Below are 13829 nucleotides of genomic sequence, written 5' to 3'. Positions count from 1 at the left end.
AGATTTCCATATTTCTCTCACGTACCCACATAACTTACTTAAATATTTTCTTTTCAAAGTAGTAATTGACTGAACGTAACGACGCGACGCACAGTGGACGGAATGAAGAAAAAACACGAATTAATTGTTTGATGGCTAAATATTAGTGCAATATTTTTTTAAATCTTATTAATGAATTATAACTATTTTTAAGTAAAAATATTAATTTATTATTATAAATGGCTTTTTCTCCATTTCGTCATTAATTGTAGTGAAAAATTCTTAATGTTTTTGTAAAATGTAGGGCTCAAAATGTTAGAACCTGCCGCTATGTGGTATTTTTGTGTTACGTAATTAATTAAAAACTATTTTGATTTCGCAGAAGTGGCATTTCATATACCCAGTTTTTTTAATGCCTCGAATAATTCTCTCCGGAGAATGCATATAGGCCTTCCTGAAAATAACAAAATTGTTCAAGGAAGGACAAAAGATGATCACAATTTATATATGACATTAAAAGTGAGACAGATTATCTGGTCGGGCTCTCGGAGCAGCCTGACGCGTTTTGGTCGGTCTCGTCTTTCTTCGACAATTATAAGGGAAATTTCATATATTCCGCCCTTAAAAGTGTCAATAAATGTTCCTTACTGTATTTAAGTTGCTTAAGTGTACTAAAAACTAATTTTACTGTGACCAGTGTGGACGTATAACGACTTTAAGAAAAGGTGACAAATAATATTGTTAATCCTAAGATGTGTGAATTCCTGTGCCTATAATACGAGATCAGTGCTTTGAACATTCACCAGATGTGATCATCCCTTCGGCCCTTGCCCCTTGCCCCTCGTCCACCCGCACCAATACTGCAAACCCCGCTGTCCGACGCATACAGTGCTTATACAGTGCCGTTATAGAATGTGGGCCATGTGTGTGGGCCATATGACATTGCTTAGGCCACAGAATCATCGTTTCTCGGAATCTACCCTGAACCCGCACAAGAAAAGAGTCATTTGGCGACTCATGCAACCCCTGCCGCAACCTCCGCTCCCCACCGCTCGTGCCCGCGCGTGGAATAATGACATCGGAAATGAAGGATGAAATCGGACTGAACCCGCGCTCTTTGGTTTGCTGTCTACATGGAGTGTTTTAAAACAATTATATAGTGATAAAATAACTATTTTTAGTGGTAGTTTATTTGTTAAGTTAAATGTTATATTAAGCGTATAAATATGTATTATTTGTTTTATGTGTGTAACGATATGATAAGTTGTGTAAGTAAGATGTTTAAGTAGTACTTGGAAGGGAATGGCCGACAAAGATGTCGATGAGGTTCGCTATCCATCACATCGCCAACCCTTCGGTGGCGCAAAGAGGAGGACGGAACGTGATCAATGTCGAATTGGTACATGGAACATTAGAGGAGGAATGGAAAGAAAGATGAACGAACTGTGTGATACTATGGTGAGCAAATGTTTGGACGTACTTTGTATAACAGAGAGTATGAAAAAAGGTAGCGGTACAATGCAGCATAATGATAGGCTCGTCATTTGGTCTGGGAGACCAGATACGGAGAGGGCTTGTCAAGGTGTTGCAGCGCTATTGTCTCCCAGAATGATTGAATGTATGTTGCAGTATGAATGTGTAAGTCCGAGAATAATGTGGATCAGATTTAAAATCGGTTTGACAAGGGTGTTTCTTGTTATTTGCTACGCCCCTGTTAATTCTGAAAGCGATGAAGTGAAAGGTGATTTTTGGACTGGTGTGAATGTTGTAATGAGACTAAAAAATATGAACGAAAGGATTATAATGGCAGGCGATTTGAATGGGTGGGTGGGAATTAGACGTGACGGATTTGATTCGGTCTTAGGTATGTTTGGGGATAAAAGAACGAATGACAACGGGAACAGAATGCTTGAAGTATGTTTAGAGTGGAACCTGTTTGTGTCGAATACTTTCTTCGATCATAAAGGTATCCACCAATATACGTGGGAAAGAGGAAATGAGAGGTCAATTATTGATTTTGTAGTAATTGACTCTAGGTTGAGAGCTGTTACCGAGGACACAAGAGTTTTCAGAGGGGCTGAGGTCGAAACTGACCACTTTCTTGTAGTGTCAAGAGTAAACCTCTTTCGCGGTTGGCGCTCTAAAGTGAAAACGGTACCAACTCCGACAAGAGTCAAAATAGAAAAACTGCAAAACGATAATGTGAGAAGTAAGTATGTGAATTGTGCAGAGATAAGATTGAATGCGAAGGAAATGGATGGTCTAAGCATAGACGAAACATGGAACCACATAAAAGTGTGTCTTTGTGAATCTGCTAGGGAGGTTTGTGGAATAAGTACGCAAGGTAGGAAGAAAGGTGATGCGTGGTGGGATGATGAGATTAAAGCACTGGTCTCAGAAAAGAAGAAAGCATGGTTGTGTCTGATTGCGGCTGGCAGTGCTTCCAGCGAAGAGAAGTATCGAGCGAAAGAAGTATATAAGGAATGTAAGAAAAAAGTAAGAGTTGGAGTGAAAGAACGAAAGAAACGCCTGGAAGAGGAAGAAGGAATGAAAATGACAAACCATTTCCAAGAAAACATTAAGTTGTTTTGGAAAGAAGTCAAAAGGTCCCGGAGTGGCCCAGAAAACGGAAGCATGAAAGTGATAAAATCAAAAGATGGAAAAATGTTGACGAATGAGGAAAAAATAAAAGAGAGATGGATGAATTATTTCGAGGAAGTCTTCGAAAGCGAAGTGAGTGACAGTGATTCCAGCGGCGAATCAGATATGAATGACGATGGAGTGAATGTTACCGAAATTAGCATGGATGAGATAGAAAGCTCGATTAAATGTATGAAGAATGGTAAGGCTGTTGGGTTTGACAATATTGCTGCTGAATATTTTAAAGGAGGTAGCCGTGTAATTCTCACATGGTTGTACAATCTTTTTAACCAATGTTTAAAGGAAGGTTACACGCCTTTAGATTGGAGAAGGGCTGTGATCATGCCATTATACAAAGGTAAAGGGTCACGTATGGAATGTGGGAATCATAGGGCTATTAGCCTGCTTAGTTCAGTTGGCAAGCTGTATGGTAGAATTTTGATTGAAAGAGTAAGAAAGGAAACAAAGGATAAAATATGGGATGTGCAAGGTGCTTTTATGAGTGGAAGGGGGTGCATGGACCAGATCTTCTCATTGCGTATGCTCACTGAGAAGTTTCTGGCAAAAAACCAGAAACTTTTCTGCGCCTTTGTAGATTTACAAAAAGCATACGACCGAGTCGACAGGAAAATGCTATGGAAGGTGTTGTCCAAGTATGGAGTGAATACGAATCTGACTCAGGCAATTGCGTCTCTGTATGAGGGAAGCGTTGCATGTGTTAGGGTAAACGGTGGTTTTACGGGGTGGTTTGATATCACAAAAGGTGTTAAACAAGGCTGCGTAATGTCACCGTGGTTATTCAATCTATACATGGATAATTGTATGCAAGAATTGAAAGAGGTGGGATTGGGCGCGAATTTGAATAATTTGAAAGTATGTTGCCTGTTGTATGCTGATGATGCGGTGCTGATTGCTAATAGTATAGATGATCTACAGTCTCTCGTGTCTAGGATGAACGAAGTATGCATGAAGAATGAGTTAATGATGAATGTAAGTAAGTCTAAAGTAATGGTGTTTGAAAGAGAGAGTACGAAAACAGTGTGCAATATAATTGTGAATGGGGAATACTTGGAGCAGGTGGATGAGTTTGTGTATTTAGGAAGTATGTTTACGAGAGATGGGAAGGCTGACAGAGATATCGAAAGAAGGGTAAATGCAGGCAATTCCGTTAATGGAGGACTAAACGCCGTAGGCGCTAACAAAAAATTGTCCAAAGAAGCGAAGTTAGCAGTCCACAACGGAGTGCTGGTACCTACCTTGATGTATGGAAGTGAGGCATGGAACTGGCAAAGAAAGGATGAAAGTAGATTAAATGCTGTTGAAATGAGATCCCTGAGGCGTATGTGTGGTAAAACCATGTTTGATCGTGTGAGGAATGTGGAGATCCGCAAAGAGTGCAAGGCTGATGTAAGCGTAATGAGTAAGATTAAGAAAGGTATGCTTAGATGGTTTGGGCATGTAGAGCGAATGAGCGAAGATAGGAGTGTAAGGAGGATATATGATGCAAATGTGAATGGTAGCAGAAGTCGGGGACGCCCGAGGAAGACATGGCACGATCAAGTGAATCAGATACTCGAGTCGGGCCATGTCAAGAGTCAGAATAATAGAAGAGTATGTATGAGACGATGTATGAATGTGAATGAGGCAAGGAGTGTGTGCCAAGACCGAGTTGTTTGGCGGTCCGTCCTCTCTGCCTACCCCTGCGGGGAAACGGCGTGATGGTTAGTTAGTTAGTTAGTTAGTTAAAAGTGAGACTTCAGTCTACAATACTTATATATTCATAAATGGGAAAAAACGATGTTTTGTTCTAAATGCTAATTGAAATATGCATTTTAACAGCAAAAAAATTCAAAAATAGTGTAAAATTAGATGTTAGTTCAAATCTCACACACATGATATATTGATATATAGTTTTGTAAATTAAATTAAGAATACCTTGAGGAATGTCAGCCATAAGAAAATTTTGTAAATATATCCAAAAGTCACTTATTACACAGCCGTCTCTGCTCACGCGTAGGAATGAACTGAAAAACGCGATGCCGAACATCCAACTTACAACACACTTTGCAGCGTTGCCAAACTTCCATCAAGCCCTATTGACATATTTAAATTAACACATAAAATGCAGAAACTATTGTACTACACTAAAAAAAATATAAATATTAAAAAAATTAACGTATGCAAAAACCACTTAATTCGCGTTTTTTTTCCATTCCGTCCAAAGTGCGACGTCCTGTTTTAACTCGACTGTCTGTAAATTTGTTTTACGTTCCGTTTCAGGTTGAAGATGGTGGCCATTTTAAGGGTTCAGTAAAGATTATTTTTTCATATGTGAAATCTGCGTGTTTATTTGTACTTTATTTTATCCAACTTTTTCAGTGAAATTACCTGCCTGTAAAAAAATTGAAAAAAGAAATCTTATTCACGTAGTTATATTTCTTTGGACAACTTGTATAATTCCCTATTTGTAATTAAAAAAAGTTACATCAAATATAAGGTTTATAATTAGTATGTCGGTATTTAAGTACCTACTTATACATTTTGGTTTTGACTAATATTATCTTTCATAAAAAATTACTTTAATCGTGTATTTTCGAATTACCAAAAGAAATAAAATGAGAAGAAAATATAAACAAATTTATTCTTAAATTACGAATATATGTGATTGATTTAAATAAAACAAATGTTTTTTAAGATTATATGCATGGGGATATTACAAAGGTAAATATTTAACATCGAATATTTAAAAAAAAACGTTAAATACATAGAACATAAACTAAATGGAGCAAGAGTTTGAAGGATTCCCTGAAATAAATACAACGTTTTTGGGACTGCAAATCTCTCATCACTAGCTCTCTTCCGTTCCGTAAGAAGAATAGAAGCTTATTCACTAAATCTAAAAACCCTTTTTCTATTGTTGTTCACCAGGTGCGCCCCCTCAGCATCGCGTACGACCGCGAAACTAACAGCCTGGTGGGGGAGCCGCTCAACACCTTCTGGGCGGAGTGCTACGAGGCCTGCAAGGCGGGGTCCAACGCCAGAGCCAGGGAGCAGACGCAGGCCAAGGGGCACTTCCAGGTAACACACAAACTGCCAGGTTATCTTACGCCCCCTTAACATCGCATACCACCGCGAGACCAATTGCCTGGTGGGAGACTTTCAGCGCTAAAGCCAATGTGTGTAGACTTTGAAGGAAATCCTGGATGCAGGACATCTTTGAAAAGTATTATGAGTATATTTCGTGATGGCTATAACCTGTCTGTACTACGGCAATGTTAGGAAAGGGAAGAAAAATAACAAATAATGAATAATCTTACCCTAATTAAACTGTTATTTAAAAAAAATGATAACTATTCATGTAGTGTTGTTCCACGTGTAAGACTTTTTATCTTATTACAGAGCCAGGTGATATCATCGTTCAAGAACTGGCGGACAGAAGACCTGCAGAGGTACAACGCATTCCAGAACCAGGTCAGGGGTCGAGAAGCGAGGGCAGCGGCTCACTGGAAGGCCAGAAGAGCTTTCCTCACGGGGCCCAGAGGTGCTTGGGATGCAGGGTGAGTCAACCAAAAAATTATAACATTGATTGTTTTAAAAATTTATATTTTGTGTGTGAGTTTTTTTAACAGGGCGTTTTAAAAGTGTTTTTTTAAATAAATACTACGTTTATGAAACTACTTCAATGACAGTGCAAAAGTATTTTTTTTGTGATTTATGCGTAACGGAAAGAAACCTTGAAGACGATAGCCAACTCTGGTGTTCATCAGATCAATCAAAGGTAAATTTTATTTTATTTATCGTACTTATGCCGTCTGCCATCTATCGATATATTTAATAAGCTAAGTTGTAACACGAAGGCTTACAGGCATTTTATGATTGCGAACTTAGCGAGAATATCGCTTTTGAAGTTTTTAATAAATAATGTAATGAAAATTGTTTATCTGTGTGTTTTTTAGATGGGTTTTATTTTAGGTAAACATCCTTACTAATTAACGCGATGAAACATCTGATAAACAACCGTGTATGCAAAATCCATACTAATATAAACTGACATTTAACGGCCATAAAATAGTTCATGGAAAGATATATACATCTTTTGTGCTATGCATAAAAAATACATACAGCCCAGCAAGGTTGTTTATCTACTGCGTAAAATTATTTTAAATGTGCTATATATAAATATATATTTCTTCTTTTTTTTGAAGATGTCGTGAAAGAAAATACAAGTTTTAGAAACTATGTAAATTACCTTATAGATTTTCGTATATTAAATATGTTTTAATATTTATGAATTGGATTGTTTTAATAAGTTATTTTAATTTTTTTTAAGTATTATGCTCAATCAACAAAACAATGAAAGTGAATAATATCAGTGTGTAATATATTTATGTGTAATATATATGTTATTTCAAGTTAAATAAGTGAAAAATGTAATTTTCTTTTATTTAGAATAAAAATAAAAAAAATTCCAAACTTGTAAAAGAAAGAAAAAAAAACCGGCAATTTTTTTTGACGTTTTGAATTCATCGTTTGCACAGTATAAACGTTGATTACTTTGATTTGTATTTACTTACACATCCTTAAGAAGAAGCTACAAGCCAAACATGTGTATATTCTTGGTATACCTTATATTGTAGGTAATAGGCATTAAAATCGCTTGACAAACGGAGTCTAGAAACTTTCGACTTCAAGCACAAAACTTGTTTTTATTTATTTTGTAAATAATTTTATAAGAAAGCAAAAAAGTTAATCAAGTGAAACTGTCACAGATAATCATAGCTATAATACTGTATTTTTTAAAAGTTGCTTCTTTACGCGTTCATACATTTATAATGAAAAAAATGTAGTTTACATTTATATTTTTTGTTGTGTAATTAATTTTTTATTTGAATTCTACTCAAGCGAAACGATAAGAAAACCTTCAATTTATCTAAAGCATATTTTTGGTATTCATAATGTACACCATTTCGTTATAAAGATTAATCAAAATAGTGATTTGGCATTAAGCTTCGCCTTAAGGCATTTATTGATTTTTGATGATTTTTATGTTTCACCAGGCGATATGAGAGTTTCTACCTCCGGTTAATGGTATAGCATCTCCTATTATGTCTTCCAATATAAATCGCCCATAGTATAAAATCAAGTCATTCATTTAAAAATTATTTTTTTTATTCAAAATATTCAGCAACGCTGTTGATAATGACTACCTTTTAGAAAAAATTCTAATTTCCACTGTCCAATACGAAATACACGATCGAACCCACTATTCGATATCTTACCCTCAAACACTAACTGCACCCAACATTAATTTTTCGGAAGGACGTGTACAAAATACATAACATTTTTGCAGACGCTGATATTTTTCATTTGCTCTCTGATCAATTACTTAAAGCATGTTAGAAAAAATAAAGATTTTAATGTAGGCGACACAACGCTATTCGCATCATGGCTTGGCATATTTCAGCATATCGCTCGCCATACACTACCAATGTGAATTATGATATGCTTAAATAGGCCAAGCCACGACAATATAGCGCGCTTATAGCATGGTCTGTCACAGGATTTAAGTTATTTTTCTCATTTCTATTATGTTGTTTTTAAAAACATCTGTTTAAATTTGAATTTTATTTTATTGATTGAATGAATGAATGAAGTAAAATCTTGCAAGTAGATTTTAACCCAGTTCCCGACATTCCGATCGAGCTGAAACTCGGCAGATAGACTCGTTGTCGATGACAATGCAATCTATCAACTTTTGGTGGCAATCATGCACTCACACAAGCGCACACACGCATTTTTTCTGAAATTGGATGACATTATACTCGTATTTAATAAATAAAAATTTACCACAGTTAACATCTGAATAAATGCCTGTACTGTCCAATTAGAATTTTAAGTTAAGTTTTGTTGTTAAAATCCATTCCCTTGTGAGGAAGTTTCAATCCTCAGTCAAACAATATATTTAAAAAAATATATGTTTTAACAAAAATAGATGTAATATCAAGAGATGTGCTATGAGCAGTTCATACTGTGTGGAATTGTGTTGCCCAGTGTCGCCGGTTTTGTTCACCAATACTACTGCACACCTTCGCTTACGCCAAGGTATCCGCACTAATACATAGAACAGATTTCTGTGAGTACACGTCCCGATAGTATTCAAAGTACCCTAATTAGGTAGTACTCAGCCTACGGTCCGGCGGCCAACATAGCATATCTCGTTCTTCTAATATCTTTGTGTAATATAGTAAAAAAAAAAATTTTACGGGTTGATTTTTAAAAAATCTTTTGTCATTATTTGAATTGTTTTTATATACATTCATTTTACGTTATTTATTTATATACTTTTAATCTGTTTTTTTTTAAGATTTTCTTTTTCAATCAATTCCGTTTTATAGTTTTCTTATCTCAATTTTTTTGTGTACAATATGAATCTTATGCGGAAACTTCACTGGTTCATGCATCCATGTAACATGTAATTTTAATTAAAGTACATTTTAATTGTTTGTTTCTCCAATAAACTACAAAAATAATTCTTTTTAAACTGGTAAACGCATCAGCTTAGCTAAAAGACCTTCAGATAAGATTATTTAACGAAGAGCGCAAACTAATTAAAATATACTCAAACTCGTTTCTTAGAGACGGTCAAAGACGATGTTCCCATTCAGGTGTATAATGTAGGTATGTAATGGTTTATTCCACATTTAGCGGCTCACCATATTGAGCAGGTCACTTAGGAAATTATAAATACCGGACTGCAATGATGAGACGTCTCAGTTGAGACGATCCGCCTTTTAAGGATGCTGCTAAGCATCTCGATGATTGCATCTCTGGGAGATTATGTTAAGTGTGCTCTGTGTACATCTATGTCATTATTGTGCAATATTGCAATGGGTACATTTTAAATAACTGTGTTTGAAAATATAATGTTGGGGTGATTTGAAGAATGCATCATTTGGGTTGCAGCTTGTATTTTGTTCAATCACGATAATGCGTATATGATTGTAGATGCTTTTGTTTTGTTCGCGACGATTTTACGGTGTTAAATTTTGACCAACATCATGCACCGGACCGTGGCTAATTCATCCAGCACTGTGAGTATTACATTTTTTTTTTAATATTGCGTAAAACGCCTTCAAATGGTGTACGACGATTCTTACGTTTTTTTTTTAAATTTAATTGATTTTTTTTGAAACGATAATAGATTTTGAAATTTCGTTCAGGTTTATTTTATTTTATGCGTCTGACAGTGTTTTTCGTATTTCAAAACTAATTGAACTATGAAATTTAAAAAATATATTTTCATATTTTTTTAGTGTTAGATATTTTTATTGGTGAAAGCCCACCATTTAGAATGGGTTGTTTCATAGAATTTAAACAGTTCATCAAATTTCAACGTTCATTTGCGAGTTCTGTGAATGGCTTATTCAAGTTCTGTTATTATATCATTATAGGATAGTTATTTGACATAACTGAGATAAAACAGAACTTAAAAAGAACTTTCACAGAACTTGAAAAATAACTTTGAAATTTGAAGAATTGTTAAAATTCTCTAAAACATCTCGTCCTTAGAGTCGAAAAATTGCTTGAAATTATAACATTTAGCTGTGTTTAGTGACTAAATTTACTAAAACTTTTTGAATAACTAAGTACTTCCCAACCTTATTCTACTACATCTCCTTCCCTTTCCCATTTCCTGCAAATCGGTTCAACAAAATCCATATAGTAGGTTTTATCATTTGACCGCCTCCGCGCTCGAGGGGTAATGCTGGAGGTTGCGGGTTCAAATCCCGACGTGCACAAGTAAATTATTATTTTTTTAAATTTGTGTTATTTCAAAAATTACTCATTTAAAACTACATATTTTGGCCAGTTTCCGAAGTGGAAGATACTCTCAGTATCGCCCTGATGTAAGACCACCATTCGGAATTGAAACGTTGCTTAGAATGGCTTTGACCGTGTTTGGTGACCAGATCTGAATAGCCAGGTATTTCCCCACCTTTCCTCTTCCGCATCTCCTTCCCCTCCCCACTACCTTCAGCCTCACAACATACCCCAATTGGAGATGTTGTGAGGCACTAGTATCACCCCGTAGTATCACTGGAGCAGATGGGACTCTTGTGCGGTTTCACTTAAAAAAAACGTAAGAGTAAAAAAAAATAACGATGTATTTATTGCGATATTGGAACATTTTTTTGGTATTTGTCCATCGGTAGCTATGCTAGCTTAAACGTATTTTCTTTCTCGAGACAACAAGGTATCCCGCCAAAAAAATCGTGCATTTGAAAGTGAAAAATAACTGCGTTAAATTTGTTATAGTAGATATCGAGTTCGCAACTGCACTTCGTGCGTATGTTAATATTTCGCCTCTCACTTTTGGTTCAAACTCTTTATATGCGATGTATTGTCTGATATGCAGTTATTGACTGTGTCACGATTGAAACGATCGAACTTTTCTCAATTTTCACCAATCGTGCACTCCATTATTGCTTTCTATCACGAAATGTTTGTTATACAATTTCATTTGTCAAAATGGAACATTCTCAGCCCAAATTCTCTAATTTTATTTACTTGAAATTGTGTTTAAATTGATCCAAAACTGCTTACGAATTACTGCAACAAAATGGACTGCAAATAATTTAAACAAAACGAAATGTATTGGAGTTTGTACATTTCGTCTTTCACTCTGGTGACAGTACGTGTATTAATGAACAAGGTGTATAAATAAGGAAAACCAAACAATACCACCGTATCTATGCAAAGGAGCATAACATAATCACAATATAGTGAGTTCTACCGCGACACCTCTAGGTAATTATCGCCACAACAAAACGAAGAAGTACATAAAATGATGCACTTTTAAGATAGTCAACTTCCTTCTTTTTAAATATTATGCACACGAAATAACACCAACAGCTTGCTTCTAAGGTAGTCCCAACCCTTCTTCTGTTTTCAAAAACATATGCAGTCGGATTTGCACATGTCCTTGCCATTGTTCCAAATTTCAAATACTTTTCCAGCAAGATGGTTAGGTATAATAAAAACTGGATAAATTAAATCCCGATAGAAACTAAGCATATTTTAATTGCAAAACCAAAAAGTTTTTTTTAATTACGAGTATAAAAAACAATAATTTCAAATAATAAGCCTAATAAAATTCAAAAAACTCCTTTCATCATTATAAGTGGAAAATGTTGCTTATTTATTCATTAATTAACGCCCTTTTCGGGCCTTTTACCTATGGATATTAAGAAATATACATTATTTATTTCTTCATATGAAGCGGTTACTTTGTGATGTGACATTATAATTTAAAATTAAACAGTAACTTTGTAAACATCACTTATGGGTAAATACTTAATGCCGACCGGGTTTCGCTACAACCGTAGCCTCATCAGGGCAGTATAATACTAAAAATCTAAAAATTAAATTAACATGTGTAGATATCACGGTAGGTGGACAGTCTGAGCTACAGTGGAAGAGGTAGGGATAGTTGGGAGATTGGGAGGCGAGTGTTCTTTGTCAATAGGGAACAATCTGAGTATAGGGCTTTTATTTAGGTTTATTTGGTTGTTGATGACTTTGCTATTGACGTTTATGGCTTTCCTTAACTCTAACGCTTCTAAGTTATCCAACCTAAGACCTATTCCGTTTTTATGTAATAGGCTGACGCCAGTATTTTTGTCGAACGTATGGTTTGTTGCTATGAGGTGATTTGCAAATTCGGAGAATCCATTACTGTTTAAGCATCTTAGGTGTTCTTTGACTCGCGTTTTGATATTACGCGCTGTTTTGCCTATGTAAAACGCGGGACAGTCACTACATTGCAGTGAGTAAATACCTGAGTGATTTAACCGATGTTCTTTGTCTTTAACGTTCATCAAAAATTTACCTATACTATTGTTAGTGTAAAACGCTGGTTTGATATCTGGTGGGAGGTTTTTTATGCTTTTTTGAGATAAATTATCGATGTACAAAATTCTACGCGGGAATTCAAACGGGATCTGTTTGACGACAAAGTTAGAAACTTCGCCTCTATAAAGGCCTACAAAAAACGTGAAATCATAAACAAAAAACTAATTAACCTTAATCTGTCACAACATAAAAATAATAACAATGAACCAGTAAAATATACCCATCAGTTCTTCGACCGGTTACAGAATCTCTCATCAGTTCAGTTCCAACCAAACGAGCTGACTCTGTTATCTAAAGGTTTAAAATACAACTTAGATTATAATAAAAAGAATTACATTAGTGCAGTGGAAAACGTTGCAGTGGACATCGAGACCGCGTTATATAATAAACCTGGACCACCTCTATACAAAAGTGCAGAAACAATAAAAAAGCTCATTCCTACACTTAAAGTCAACTATAATCGTGAAACATCCATTATGCTGAACATCAGGAAGAAATTAAAGGATGAACAATTAATTTTAACAAAGGCTGATAAAGGCAACACGATAATTATAATGAATAAAAGTGACTATAATTCCAAAGTGCAAGACTTTATTAAGACGGACAAATTTGACATTCTACCTAAAGACCCCACTACCAAATACCTAGATAACATTAAAAGTGCTTTGAATTCATGCAAATCCCCTATCTTTCAAGACAATTCATACCAACAAGTAAAATTTCTAACAAAAAATCCATTGGCCCCTAAATTATATGGTTTCTTAAAAATCCATAAAAACGACAAACCTATTAGGCCGGTCGTGTCAAGTTGTAATTCTCCGAATTTCAAAACAGCTTCATTTATAACTGAAGTATTTAATAATTCTAAAGTGTTTGCTCCGAAATTCACCATTAAGAACTCATTCACTTTGATTGATGAACTGAAAAATCTACATATTCCGAATAATTCAAAATTAGTCTCATTTGATGTTGTTAACTTATTTCCAAATATTCCCGTAGATGAAAGTAAAAGCATATTGTTCAAATTATTACAAAATTCAAAACTACCAAATAATTTCTCTAAGGAACTTTCTCACCTATTTAATGTTTGTCTAAGTCAAAATTATTTCCAATACAATGAACTTTTTTATCAACAAACAGATGGCCTGGCAATGGGAGCTCCGACTTCTCCCCTCATCGCCGACATATTTATGGACAATCTAGAGAATAACATTTTTAACTGTAAATCGCCATTATTAAAGAATGTGTTATTGTGGAAGAGATATGTCGATGATGTTTTCTGTATCTGGACAGGTACT

At 35.2% G+C, this 13829-nt stretch overlaps 1 protein-coding gene across 1 annotated transcript in view; it reads left to right on the top strand.

Annotated features, from left to right (window-relative positions):
• LOC149417457 (neurobeachin-like protein 1) overlaps nucleotides 1-13829 on the top strand; it is a 238637-nt gene that overhangs the window by 139534 nt on the left and 85274 nt on the right. The window contains exons 27-28 of the mRNA XM_089640313.1: nucleotides 5548-5697; nucleotides 6019-6176. Coding sequence (XP_089496439.1) covers nucleotides 5548-5697; nucleotides 6019-6176 — 308 coding nt within the window. The remainder of the gene's footprint in view (nucleotides 1-5547; nucleotides 5698-6018; nucleotides 6177-13829) is intronic.

Source organism: Hesperophylax consimilis, chromosome 15 (genome assembly GCF_061612785.1).
Source record: "Hesperophylax consimilis isolate HC1 chromosome 15, BYU_Hcon_1.0, whole genome shotgun sequence".
NCBI classification, from domain to species: Eukaryota; Metazoa; Arthropoda; class Insecta; order Trichoptera; family Limnephilidae; genus Hesperophylax; species Hesperophylax consimilis.
This window is presented reverse-complemented; position numbering and strand designations above follow the sequence as displayed.